Below are 14,537 nucleotides of genomic sequence, written 5' to 3'. Positions count from 1 at the left end.
GCAGTTGATCACATGACGCACTGAACGTTCTAATCATACTGGTGTGATTGTACGCATCAAAGGGTTAAAATCGATCATGTTTCGGGGGTAGAGGGGGAACAAATTGACACTAAGGGGGCAATGCCCCCTTTTGCCCCTCATGGCGCCGGGCCTGGCATTAAATATTTCAATATAAATATTTTTTTATATATTACTTTAGCTGACAGAACATGCTAAGACAAAAAAAGTTAATTACACTGTGCAAAACAATCAGCAGGATGAACACTGCAACAATATTACAGTAATATTAACACTGAAGTACTCTGAAGTGATTTCCACTAATCAAGAATGAAGACGCAAAATACTGCCAGTTGTGTTTGAAATTAAACAAGAGAGGGAGTCCATTGTGTAACACGAGACGTGAAAATGGCAGCAGTTTCAGTTACAGTCTGATATACAAAGTTGCCATGGATGACAGTAAATATTAGAAAATATTACTGAATGCTGCAGTTGCTCACTTGGAATCAATTATTCCACAGCGCCATGCTATGTGATTAGAAATGATTCTCTGCAATACAGGACACAAAGCCTAGATATTTTTGGTGTGATCTGGTGCAAGCAATATTACCTCATCTTTGGCTGGCAGATAGTATAGTAGACACTGTGGGGGCTGCTCCATGGGAGTTAAGATGTCGCCATCCTCCATCATGGCCCCCGACCTTGTGACAAATTGCCCATGACGTGGTTCTGCTCACCAGGCACGAAAGCCTATTCTCTCTCACATCTCTCATTCCCTCCAACCTGGCTTTCTCCTGTCCACCCATTGTTCCATCCTTCCACTGCTCTGAGCTTTCATGTACCATTTCTCTTTTTCTCAGTATGGAGGAACAGTTTTACGTGCCCGTTCACCAATCTGATTTTGAACCAACATGCATTGCATAGAGGCAAAAACAGGATAGGAGGGGGGAGATAAACACAAGGAGAGAAACAAATGCTGCTGCTGAGTAACTGAAGGGAACCAATCACAATGATCACAGTAAAAAGCCAGGCAGTAGATGGACAATTGTATCTGTCAGCCTGTAAAAAAAAAAAAAAAAAAAGAGAGTGAAATTTAGTATGCAAACATGCACAGGTCAAACAAACATTCACTCTCAGCATTATGGTTGCGTTGTGACATGATTTTAGCTATTTTATGAGCCTTTCAAATAGTGAGAGCACCACTACAAATGTCTTTATGTCTGTTGTATACACATTTCACTATATTTAGTGTAGAGTTAAAACATTCAGGCATAATACAGGACAAGATATCTAACTGCATCAGTCTCAAAACAAACTGGGAATATATTTTAAAGATTTAATGCAACTAAATTTGCAGTGTCAAATCCAGTGATTATTTCATCATCAAAAGCACTCATTGTATAAACCTGGTACTTTGGTTCCAAATGAACTTTATAATCCTGGAAGAAAACAATAATCAATCATAATAAATCTTGAACAGATTGAAAGCTATTCTACCTATTCTCTCTCTCTCTCTCTCTCTCTCTCTCTCACACACACACACACACACACACACACACACACACACACACCCCTTTACTTACGTTAAATCTAAATGGGGTCATTCCATAGACTCACCCTAACCCTAACCCACACCGTAATTCTAAAGCCCCGTTCACACTACAAGCGACAAGGCGATACCATTCATTTCAATGGGGAGCGGGCGATTTCCGGCGACCGTTGGCGACCGGATGGGGCGTGTCTGGCGACGCGACAAAGTTGAGATCTGTTTAACTTTATGCAAAGAGCGACTTTAGGGAAAGACAACCAATAGGAGTGGAGCGCCCGTGATCCTTCTCCGCTCAGCCCCTGCCCCTGGGCCTGCAGTGCATTGACTGAAAGATGGAGGAAAAATTGATCCTTGCGGTTAGCAATTTACCAATTTTATATTACATGTCTCTGCCCACGTACAGGGACATACTGTATATAAAAAGAATGATGCGTGGCACGGCCACAATGACAAAAATCGCCTTTTGTTTATCGTTTATCGTGCCACTATTATGCTATTTTAAAGGTCCCTAACTTTGTTTTGGTTTACATGCATCCAAGGTTAAAAAAAAAACTTAAATTTTCTCATAATATACATTGTGGTATCAACTCTTTTCTCACAGTGTCTGAAACTCGTTAAAGGATTCGGTCTCTCTAAACCCCTCCTTTCTGGAGCCTACTCTCCTCTGATTGGTCAGTATGCCCATTACCATATCTGAATTTCAGCTCCGGAGGCTTCATCAGCACTTGATACACAGTGATATGTACAGTAACAATGGCGTCGGTTTTACTGTATCAGTTTGAGCCCGAGTCCTCGTCCTTTGGAAGTGCAAGCAAAGAGGATTTGCTTTGGCAGCTCAGAAAACAGCATCTTGACATGTCGACAACACGAACCAAACTCTTCCATGCCTCAGCTAACTTCAGTGATTGAAGGCAGGTCAAAGTAGAGGTTGTGTGTGGGCAACCAATGAAGATCAGTAGCTGACGGAATGGATTCTTTCTTTTAGGATACAATCATTTTATTTGTTTCAAAATTAAAACTTTGCAGACCTTTTACATTCACAAACAGCTATATTTCACACTGCATGAAAGGAAATATTAAAAAAAGTATTATAGGGGCACTTTAACTCACTTCTGGGTACATATTTGTCCCCAAAACATAGTAGTAGGTACACCCATACAATACTCACATTTACAGCTATTTAAATTCGAACAAATTATAGATATCTAGTGAGCAACAGAGGATCTATATGTTGCAGAGAAGCCTAAAGTAATTTCACATACTGAAAGTCTACTGTGATTGCTTTATCTCACTTTTGGGAACAATATTGGGCCCCAAATAAACACATGCAAACCTCATCAAATTCAACAGTTCTTCCCATGTCCAGATTCATCTCATTTACTAGAGGACTCAATAGAACTTATTCACAGCAGCGCCATCTTGGAAAGAAAGCAAGGCTGTGAGGGATAGACATACATCTCTTCAGTAGATTATACTGTTATTTAATGTGTTTTTGGATTGTTCTGCTGACGATTTACGAAACACTGCAAAAATATCTTTCCAAGAAATTTCTGCAGACAAAAGACTCTGGATAACATGAGCTGTGGGAAATTATAAGTGATGTAGGAGCTTTATACAGCTTTTTACAGCGGACGTCACCGAAAACAGTAAGTCTATCTCTCACAGCCTCGCTTTCATACCTGTCATCATGGCGCTGCTCTGAATAAGGTCTATTAGCCATCGCAGCACCGGTGAGGCTCCATGGCTTCAATAATCACCTCAATGAGTCAACAGAGCCTAGAATTAGTAGTGAAAGCATTACGAGTTGCAGAGATGTCACTGGACAGATGACATGGTACTGAAACAAGGTTTCTATTAAAACATCTTTCATCATATGGATTCTAGAGGGTGAAATATGAGTGTCTGGAGAATTTGAAGGATTTCAAATGGTATAAGCGAGCTCCTCGTTGCACTGTTGTTTTGGGAGACCTACCAAAGGCTGAAGAGAGGGAGGAGCCGGCAGATGTGGATGGAGATCAAGAATGATATTAGGTGTGGTTAGAAGAGGAAGAAGAGAGAAAAGAGATGATACAGGAGGACAGATGTTCTTAGAATGGAGGAGAGAAGAAAATAAACAGAATACAGTCAGTAGATGGGTGCGGGTGGAAACATGGAAAGATGGAGAGAGAGAGAAAGAGAAGCCAAAGGATTAAAGAGGAGTAAATGAGGGGAACAGTGTGAGATGGAGGAGAAAAGCAAACACATTTTTAAGTTATGAAGGTCCAGCTAGTGTGTTTGCTCAGATGGTTTTGCTCATACTGAAGAGGGGGGCGTTGGATCAAAAGGCCATGTCATTCTGTAATGGAGCATAAACGTAAGTGATGCTGCTCCTGCTCTCTCCTTCTTTAATAACTCAACTCTATTACCCCACAGAGTCTCTGCAAAAACACAGCCTGTGACAACATCCAAAGAACATTTGAAATCAGTTAACGTTAGCTAAAGAGCCGAAAGACCCTCTCCTCTTTAACCTTCCAGGTAGAGTTTAATATCTTTAATATCACTTTGAGTGACTGATCGACTGGTGTTGATCTAGAGTGGAGGGAGCCTATTTTGCATCATTGTAGAATAAGTCTCAAACAGATTATTCAGTAACCACCACATCAGATTAAGTAGCCTACTAAATTAATTTCGATGTTGTCCCGGATATTTAGACCAACAACACGACTGCTAACCTGATATTGTTTTTATAAAACAGTTAAATAAACAAAAACAAAAAATGGTATTAAGCAACTTACATTTTAGATGCCAGTTCAGTTGGCTTGAAGCCATCGCTGAATTAACCATCACGATCGAGTCTCCTGATTTAAGACCATTTCACACCACGGACGTTCTAATTCTATAAGATTATGGTCGATGACACCGCTAGCTATAACGATAACAATACAGAGGAAATATCGTTACCGTTGGAATCACTTTCACGGTAGAACAGTGTAGAACAAAATTGTCCGAGAGCCCTCTAGTGGTCGGGAGCATTTCCGTTGTGTTGTACATTTTCCGTTGTGTTGTGGCGTAATTTCGTTGTGTTGTGAACTTTTGTTTGCTTTTTAAATTTCGTTGTGTTGTGCACTACTGGGCCACCGTAGGTTTCCCTTTTTGAAAGACGAATATAGATGAAAATATCTGCAGAAATAGACAGTTGTCTCGTTTACAAGCAGGCGCAGAACGCGCATTCTAGCTGACACTGACAGTCGCATCTCTCGGTGGGTTCAAGTGCAGCCTTTCCCCCCCCCCGACGCAGGCAAGTCGGCTTTCATCAGCGCTAGTTCTTTGGCGTCGATTTGGTGTGTCCCGGGCTAGTCATTGTTGCCAAAGTACTGGCGTAAAGATGTAGCCTGCAGAAACAGTCACTGAAAAGTCTGTCTGTTACGCACAAAAATAGCTATAGACAAATGGAGTGGACAATCGCGCGCGCACACACAGGACTGAGAATTATTGTTATACAGGTGTCTAAACAGCATTCAATCCAGATCAAGTGGTGTAATCAGGATTAAGCAGGTCTGATGTAGATGGAACTGTGAAGCGTGCAGAGGACTTTTCCGAAAGGGTTCATGAAGGGGTCTCCAACCCTGACACATAGGCTACGTAAACACATAAAAGACACACACGAGGTGTGTAAGAAAGCCGAATGGCTAGCACATGTGGGTAAGTTTTATTTCACTTTGCAAGGAGCACTGGAAGTGCAGCAGATGTGTTCAGAAGCATGACTGTGTAAACATCTGAATGTTGAATTGCTTTATCGTTAAATCCATCCATACTCTTTCCAAACTAGAAATCAACCATCAAGTGCATGAAAAATGCACAAATACATGGAAATAAATCAGTACTATAATCTGTGTCTGTAGCACTCAGTTTTCAGAATAGGTATGTGCTCTGAAAATTCATTTAGTACTAAAAGTAATCAGATATACATAAGGTTTTAAAGAGGTCAATGTGTAAATTTATTGGGGGAAATGTACAAATTGTAACAGTGCACTTAGGATTTCAACTTCAGGCTTAAATTAAGTTCAATTAAATGGCGAAACCGTTTAAACCAACCGTTTTACCTGGAGAAATTAGGGTGCACATAGGAAAAAAAGTTCAATCATCACAGACCAGCATTTGTCTAAAATGACTCGGATGAAAGGTAAGCTACTAATTTTCTTGAACATGAAGGTTATCTTGACTCATGACAAAAGGAGGTATTATTGGTTGAAAATTGAACTGACATTTTGAAAACATAATTTCTGAATACAACAAACAAAAAACAAGACAGACAAGTTCGATTTCTGTAGTATTTCTTATATTTGTATAGCTTTATATATTACACATTTATTACTGACACAGAGCGTCATAAAGCAGAGAAACATGGCGGAAATATTTGTCAAAATGTACATTAGGTGAGAAAAAAAAAAGTCACACAAATGGTTTAATATGCCATTGAATGTGGAGATAAAAAGGAAGAAATAAAAGAGACTTTTTTTTAAATGTTCAATGAATATTGACAGGCAGTAGAGGCAGCAAGAACCAGCTCGCTAACTACACAATTAGTTCATATTCACTTGAAGAAACCAATATTGTATTGTATTTGGATGCTACATTGACCCGGATGTTCACCAGTTGATTTCTGCCTCTGTACTGACACCAACACCACATTCCATACTGAAAACAACTGAATTAAAATCACAAATATTTTGTAAAATGTACACAAAGACAGTGAGAATTTTTAATATAAAATCTTTACGTTGTTACTTCACAAAACTCTTAGGCTGCTATCAAAGAGTAAAAAGTTCCTGGTGAAAACAAGACGTCAGTCTAAAGAACGTCATTGTTTTCAGATTCATGAAGATCCTTCATTGTTGGCATTTAGTGTTTAGTGTTTTTCATTTTAAGGTACAAATGGTGTCTGCTATGGCTGGGATTGGGGTAGCCCTTGGAGACGTGGTCCTCCACAGAGGACAAGGCAAATAGCCCTTGTATGGGAGACAGACCCCCTTAAAGCACTGTGAATGCTCACCACTGGCTTCCAGCTCAAATTGAGAAATAAAGACTAAATGGAGAAAACTCTTGACGTTACTAAGATGATGGTGAACTGCTGTGGGACAAAACTAATGAAATATTTAAGAGATAAAAGAGTTCAAATCAATGCGTGGCAGTGGGGAAACTGGGACACTACCCGCATTTAATCTTCCCCGTAACTTCCATTGGCTCATTGTGCTTTGATCTGTATTTGGCAAACTTGCTCAAAGCAATTTTAAGAAACTAACGTGTTCAGGTGATTATTAACATAAAACACTCAAAAACAGACGTGATGGCACATTTGGTGAAAACATATATACGGTGTCCCTTCAAATTACATTTACCTAAAAATTTGGTAGTATGTTGTTAATAATCTACACTGAAAAGTGTGCACGTTCATAATTCATCTTAATATGCTAATATTCAAAACATTTTGGTCTGCTTATCAACAAGGATCCCTCCAAATACTCAGGTCAGTGTTTGTAATTAGAATAATCTCACAGTGAATTCTTTCGCTGGGTATTTTGGTATTATTTCTGCTCAGATTTCAAAATATTCCATCTATAAGTCCTGAGTTTACAGAAAACTTTTGGATGATGTCTATAACGGGAACAGCGCATGCTTTGCAGTGAACTGTTTGAAGGACAAAGGCTAAAGTTTAGGCAGTGTTTTCCCTTCAATATCCCATTAGGAAGCATAAAGAACTGAACTGGCACTTAAAAAATTAAGGAAGAGGAAAACAAATGGGGAAAACATGTGTTCTTTTAAACTTAAACATGCAATTATTTTAAGTAAAGAGGCACTGAGGTCAGTGTATATACGTTTCCTTTTGCTGTTAAGCAAGACACACAACTAACCAGTAGGTTCTCTTAACAATGTTAAAGTGAAAATGGCACTAAACTGTAAAAACAATCCAAAAATGTAATTTTGAAAGTTTCTAAATTCATTGCACATTCATAATAATAATAAAAAACAACTGAAAGAAAAAAAATTGAACTGAAAACCATCTGAATTTAGCAGATGAATGTGCAATGCTCAGCTATGAAAAAAACCATGGCATTCTAGACAAGTAAGGCGTTCTTGTGAGCATGAAGTGATCTATTGCTGAGGCATTTTCTCCTGTCTCTCCTTTTTCATTGTTTTTTTCCCTCCTTTTGTTCTCCTCATTGTCATTGTGACTGACTGACAGACATTGTGAATACAATGAAATGCTCAACAAATATCCAGAAAGATTGTTAGTGCAGTGTTTTTTTTTTGTCCTTTTTTGTTTAGATATGCTTTATGTTTATACACATATAATTCATATTACACATTGTTAACTATACATATCAAAATAACATACACTACCGTTCTGACTTTATAAAAGTCTGAATAGATCAAAAAGTATCAAAGATTAAAGATTAATGATTTCATTCGCCAGTATCCTGACATTCCTCCTTCTTTCTTTCTTTTTTTTTTATTTTTCTTTGTACACAGTGTTTGATACTCAGTGCTACGTTAGCGTGTAGTATAAAAATCTTGAATCTCCAGAAAGGTGCTTCACTGGAACTGGATCGTTCAGAACGCAGAGAGGAAACAGAAGCATGAGAGGCTTTCACCCTTTTTCCATCCTCTCTAACAATCCTCCATAAATATCATTGAGAACCAGTGACAGAATTAATGAATGAACAGAAATTAACCTCCAGATTCCCTGCATTTGAGAGCAGATCTCAGCAGTCAGCCATATAGCGGCCTGTGAATGTAAACAAACACATATTGACATTTTATCTCCTGACAGCTCTGCCATTTCAAAGACAAAACTACTTTGAAAAGACTCTTGACTGAAAACTCTTGAGATATAAACTATTATAATAACATTATGATGTCAAATCATAAAATCTTCTTGTGATAGTGTATCTGGTGCTTTGGTGAAGACCAAAATCATTCTTACCACTGGCGAATCTCTTCTTATTGAGGGAGAGCCGGTAACCGGAGCCAGCTAGTTCCATATCTACACCAGACAGAGTGCTGCCCTCGCTGAAGAACTGAACAGCCAGGGTGGCAGGGATGGATGGACCATCAGACAGCTCAAACTTTGCCCTCAAAGAACCAGAGCCTGACACATACATACACACAGTCAACATTGAAGTACTTTGTGTCAGAAGACTTTTTAATCTTTACATTACAACACAAAATTACATTGTGGCAATCTAAAAATAGATTTTGACCATTTTCCAATTAATTTTGCCTTTAAAACTCTAATATAAATTCCACTATTTGCATGGGAAATGAGAAACAGCCCTGTAATGCACTTTATTACAAGCTGAGTGTTTACTTTTGAGTCCAATGCAGGTTGTGGGCAACAAACTTCCTCATTCTGTAAAACAGGTCGCATCGCTTCCGGTTCAGGGGCCCTATTTTAACGATCTGAAACGCAAGTGTCAAGCGCAAAGCGCAAGTAACTTTGTGGGCGGGTCTCGGCGCTGTTGCTATTTTCCCGGCGGGATAAATGACTCTTGCGCCAGGCGCAAATCTAAAATGGGTTGGTCTGAAGTAGCTTCATTATTCATAGGTGTGGTTTGGGAGTAACGTGAAATAAACCAATCAGAGCGTCATCTCACATTCCCTTTAAGAGAAGACGCACTTTTTCCATAGCGGATTGCTATTGTAACGGCGGATTTGCCAGGCGCGCGCCAGGAGCGGTTAACAGCAAAGGAGAGCAACGCTCTCGTCACGGCCGTAAAAGAGAGAAGTTACATTGAATGGAGAAACCCACCCAAATTAACTTCGGTTAAACAGGCGTATGATAATTTGGGTAAATGTGTAAGCTAGATGTATGCTTTTATAATAAATTGTCTATCTATCTATCTATCTATCTATCTATCTATCTATCTATCTATCTATCTATCTATCTATCTATCTATCTATCTATCGTAATAATGTATGATTTGCAAAAATGAAAACTGCTGCTTCTGTGTAGATGAGAGAATCAAAGTGTGCGTTGTGCACACGCTACATTGATTATGGCCAAGCATGCGCCCTTAAAATAGCCTATGAATAACATGCGCAACGCGCCACTGACTTTAAACTATTTTTTCCTGGTTAGTGGCGCAATTGTTTTCTAAACCTGCAAAATAGCATGAAGGAACGTTTGCGCCGGAACACGCCTCCTCTTTGCGCTGAACCGCCCCCGGGAGCGCAAGTGTATTTCCTAACTTACCGACGTGCTTCTGTGGAGGGAAAAGTCCGCTTTGCGCGGGTGCAAAATAGGAATGATACATGCGTCGGTGTACAAAGTCACTTGCGCTGGGTGCAAGATAGGGCCCCAGGTCTTTTGTATGCGATTTGTTAAATATAGAGCCTTTCTTTTTTTACTTGAGAAACCTTCAAAGGAGCGAGCAAAGATGAGCATTACCGATGTCCATCGCATATGCAGGTTGATATCAAATTATTTATTTATTTTCTTCTCACTAACATTTAAATAGAATAAAACACCAACAATTAAAAGGACTAGCTAAGGTAGCTGATTACCTTAAAAGTCCATAGATATTGCCGTCAGTTCGCACTGCCGTTAACACTTTCTCCGACAAGAGGATGCAACGAGACCCATTTTCCTGTTTGTTCATGTGATGTTTTATTTAACTACCCCACAAGTATAGAACAAGGTTGTTTTGCACCTTAGTTTCGTAAATCTTTTTTTGGTATGTTTTTTAAAGGAAGTTTTGAGTTTTAAAAATTACATTATGTTTATGTTTATATTTTTATTTCAAATGATCATTGAAAATGTTATTTTAAATGATATGATATGCACAAAGATGCTACTTTAACAATGATATGCAGCAGTGAATCAAAATCTTGGTTGACAATGGTGTATTTATCTTACCTTCATTTTCAGACTTGACAGAGAGGTCACTCAGTTTCCATAATGTCTTATTCTGTTCCGCATTCCTAATTAAAACACAGTAACAATCAAATAGTGAGATCAAATAACTGAGCTGTGGAAGTGGCTAAGATTATGCATACAATATCATTCAACAATTAGTCAATTAAACAATTAGTCAGTAAAAGTTTTTTAAAAAAGAAAAGAAATTACTACATTTGTTCAGCAAGGATGCATTAAACTGATCAGAAGTGACAGTGACTTTTACTTTTATTTCAAATAAATGCTGTTCTTTTGAACTTTGTATTATTCATAAAACAATCCTGAAATTAAAAAATATATCAGTTTCCACAAAAATATTAAGCAGCACAACTGTAAAATGTAACAGGAATAAATTACATTTTAAAATAGAAAAAAATTATAAAAAATAATAACAATAATATTTCACAATATTGATGTTTTTACTGTATTTTTGATCAAATAAATGCAGTCATGGTGACCAAGAGAAACAAACCAACTTTTGAAAGGTAGTGTGAATTTTGTAAAATCACAAATTTAATATCACAGTGATTGGGTCCATACTTCAGTGTTTATCTGTATCACAAAATATTGCGTGTTTGTTTGTTTGTATGTTTATGTGCCTACACCCTCCGACTCACCAGATGGCGTTGGGGAGTGACTGCATGTTGGTGACCCCGCCACTGACAGGCACTAACACCTGTAGGTTGGTGAGCGCAGCAGGGGGCTGCATGGCCTCTGGGTTGTATCGGTAGTCCACTCGCAGGTCTGTTGTAGTAGGGGCACATTTCCAGTATACCACAAGGTTCAGAGGCGTCGACTGAATACCATTTGAACATGCCTGAGAAAGGAGGGCCAAAAGATCTTTGCTCACCATCTGAGGACAATGGCTTATCATCAACCTGATTTACACAACAATAATCAGGCGAACTAAATATCAACAGTACATATACAAAATAGCTGCACGATTAATCGTAAAAAGATTGTGATCTCGATTTAAACACCCACGTGATCTTATTTCTAAATGACGATTCGGGTCTGTCTATTAAACCTTTCACAAGTAGGATCACAGCAAACATTCAAATCTGCGTTCACGCTGCCGCTGACCCAGAGGGAGCAGTTGTTCATGTATTGGTATACAAAACAGCTTCACAAACAGTCTTTTCTTTTCTAATTCTGTGTTACAATAATTAAAATTATCACAGAAGTACTGACATTAAAATGTATAGTTTGGATATAAACACTGATGTCCATGGTAGCGATCAAAATAGAGTAAATCTCATTTTTTAACGCAAACTGTTACACCAGTAGTTTGTACAGTCACTTCTTAACTGAAGTGACAGTTAAGAAATATACAGTATATATCACTGAATCATTCATTCAAGAGATTTGTTTAAAAATGCTGATTCATCCAGTAATGAACCAAGTGGAGTCTTTATGAGTCAAGTCAAGTCACCTTCATTTATATAGCGCTTTTAACAATATAGATGGTTTCAAAGCAGCTTTACAGTGATAATAGGAAATGAATGTAACATAGATTGTTTTGGCTTTACAGGAGCTCTAGAATAAAGTTATTGTCCAGCTAAAATGAGGTTTGATTGATTCACTTCCGTTGCAAAGATCATTAGTTATTAAAGGTTGTATCAGTGATTTCAGGCCCACATTTTTTTTTATCACATTCATCTAATCTTTCCTAACGATCCGCTAGCTACCCGCCCCATAAGCATGCCGTCAAAAAAACGCGTCTCTGTAGGCAGCCTAGGCTCTGAGATCTGCACACAAAAACAGTTGGTTTCACCAACCACTCAAAACCAAAACAAATAGTGTTCCAACCAATCACCGACAGGGGGAGGGTGTTGTGAGGTTTTGAGCCAGCTTCTTCTTCAGCTCCGACTTCGTGTGCAGCCGTGCACGAGCACAAAAACCTCACAACACCCTCCCCCTGTCGGTGATTGGTTGGAACACTATTTGTTTTGGTTTTGAGTGGTTGGTGAAACCAACTGTTTTTGTGTGCAGATCTCAGAGACTAGGCTGCCTACAGAGACGCATTTTTTTGGACGGCATGCTTATGGGGCGGGTAGCTAGCGGATCGTTAGGAAAGATTAGATGAATGTGATAAAAAAAAATTGGGCCTGAAATCACTGATACAACCTTTAACTTAGGGGCCGCTTACGCGACACCTTTCCAACAGAAAACCCTTAACCCTTAATCCAGAAAACCCGCTCCAGCCCGCTCACCCGCACAACAACAGTGCTTGGCGGCTCGAGAACGCAAACCCCGAAATAGGTTCCAAGGTGCAAGCCCTGAAAAAATAAATAATAATAATAATAATTTTTCTCTCTGCGCAAGCTTTAAAAACGCAAACCTGTGAAAATGCTGACGGCGTGCACATGCGTATTAGGCTACGTGTTCGGTTTATAGGTGTGTACGTTTGAATATATATGTATGCAGGCGTGTAGAGTTTCTTTACAACTTGACCTCAACAAATTACTTGTCTGGCCTTAAAAATGTATAATACAGAATTATTTATCGCTTCCGCGTAGCCATGTGAACCGGAACTATTTAGACAGCGTTTTATCTGTACAGAGGTAAAGGGAAAGAGAAGGGGGCCTTCACAGGGGAGAGACTAGTTGACGACGTGTCCAGGCGCAGGTCCTTCATCAGATCTGGATCCGGCGGACTGCGGTAAAACTCGGGATAAACAGAGAGACTAATATTAGCGTAGATGCCATTCTTCTTATGATGTAACAAGTACATCAGGGTTTATGGGGAGTGTCTCTGTTTTTTCAGAGTTAAGTAGTAGGAAATTACTAGTCATCCAGTTTTTTATATCAGCTATGCATTCCGTTAATTTTGTGAATTGGTAAGTTTCGTCAGGGCATGAAGAAATATAGAGCTGTGTATCATCAGCATAACAGTGAAAACTAATTCCATGCTTCCTAATGACATCTCCCAAGGGTAGCATGTACAGAGTGAACAGCAATGGTCCTAGTACTGAGCCTTGTGGTACGCCATACTGAACTTGTGATCGATAAGACATCTCTTCATTTACTGCTACAAACTGATAACAGTCAGATAAGTATGATTTAAACCATGCTAATGCAATTCCACTAATGCCAACATAATTTTCGAATCTATTTAAAAGAATGTTGTGGTCAATAGTATCAAATGCAGCACTAAGAGTGAGTGAATTGATGAATAATTTATTCAAACTGCTTTTTTAAATAACAAATTGATTAAATTGTTTTTAAATAGACTGCAGCAATTAACCTTTTGTCAGAACCTCTAATAAATTAAATTTTATTTTGTTTAGTTCTCTATTCAGAATCGTGGGAGAATCGTGATTTCTATTATATACTAGAAAAGCTAGTACTAACAAGCTTTACTCACGTGTTTCTTGAAGAATTCATGGACTAACAGTATTATCCCAAAGGTAACAGAATGGAAAGCTATGAACCTGGTACTTTAGGATGTCCACGTTGTAATAGGATGCAGCAGGATTCTGCTCAGAGCTCTTCCTGAGGTACGCCGTCAATGCAGACATGTTCAGCCAAAAGTCCTTAGTGTTTGTGTCACTCTGGGAGGAGTCACTGGAGTCACACACACACAAAGAAAACAGTATTAGGAGCTCAATAATTCAATGCGGTGTGTCATTGGAGCAGCATGGAATAACTAACCCTAGTCCAGCAGCTCAACTATTAAATCACAAATCCCTCCTGTTGAATAGCCATGCCTGAGAACTGCTGGCACGAACTCACACAACATGAAAAAGGATGTGGGTGAGTGAGAGCAGGGTGAGTTTAGCCTGAGCACTTTAGCGATCATGATGCTACTATATGGAATCATGAATAAAGTAAGAAGGCTGTTACAAATATACAAAATGTTTTATCACTTTCTCATATACACATGATTTTTTTATATATTATTATTTTGGTAACAGTTTACAATAAGGTTCATTAGATAACATTAGTTAATGTATTAACTAACATGAACCAACAATGAGCAAAACATCTGTTACAGAATTTATTCATCTTTGTTCGTGTTAGTCAATAAAAATACAGCTGTTCATTGTTTGTTCAT

At 38.7% G+C, this 14,537-nt stretch overlaps 2 protein-coding genes and 1 long non-coding RNA gene across 6 annotated transcripts in view; 1 reads left to right on the top strand and 2 right to left on the bottom strand.

Annotated features, from left to right (window-relative positions):
• LOC309498465 (uncharacterized protein) overlaps window positions 1-4,449 on the bottom strand; it is a 41,960-nt gene extending 37,511 nt beyond the window's left edge. The window contains exons 1-2 of the mRNA XM_082169225.1: window positions 4,321-4,449; window positions 608-1,056 (exon numbers count right to left, since the gene is read on the bottom strand). Coding sequence (XP_082025351.1) covers window positions 608-688 — 81 coding nt within the window. The 5' untranslated portion in view covers window positions 689-1,056; window positions 4,321-4,449. The remainder of the gene's footprint in view (window positions 1-607; window positions 1,057-4,320) is intronic.
• A 1,393-nt stretch (window positions 4,450-5,842) lies between these two features.
• fcho2 (FCH and mu domain containing endocytic adaptor 2) overlaps window positions 5,843-14,537 on the bottom strand; it is a 53,267-nt gene continuing 44,572 nt past the window's right edge. For all 4 annotated transcript variants that reach the window (XM_082169028.1, XM_082169025.1, XM_082169027.1 and 1 more), the window contains 5 exons: window positions 13,915-14,047; window positions 11,099-11,298; window positions 10,443-10,507; window positions 8,511-8,675; window positions 5,843-8,312 (listed from right to left, as the gene is read on the bottom strand). In XM_082169028.1, coding sequence (XP_082025154.1) covers window positions 8,290-8,312; window positions 8,511-8,675; window positions 10,443-10,507; window positions 11,099-11,298; window positions 13,915-14,047 — 586 coding nt within the window. In that variant the 3' untranslated portion in view covers window positions 5,843-8,289. The remainder of the gene's footprint in view (window positions 8,313-8,510; window positions 8,676-10,442; window positions 10,508-11,098; window positions 11,299-13,914; window positions 14,048-14,537) is intronic.
• LOC309498350 lies at window positions 11,305-13,808 on the top strand. The gene is made up of 2 exons (XR_014205915.1): window positions 11,305-11,888; window positions 12,329-13,808. It is a non-coding gene; the product is annotated as an uncharacterized lncRNA (long non-coding RNA).

This window comes from Leuciscus leuciscus (genome assembly GCF_965113295.1).
Source record: "Leuciscus leuciscus genome assembly, chromosome: 5".
Taxonomy (NCBI): Eukaryota; Metazoa; Chordata; class Actinopteri; order Cypriniformes; family Leuciscidae; genus Leuciscus; species Leuciscus leuciscus.
The sequence above is the reverse complement of the archived record's forward strand: the minus strand, read 5'-3'. Positions and strand labels throughout refer to the sequence as shown.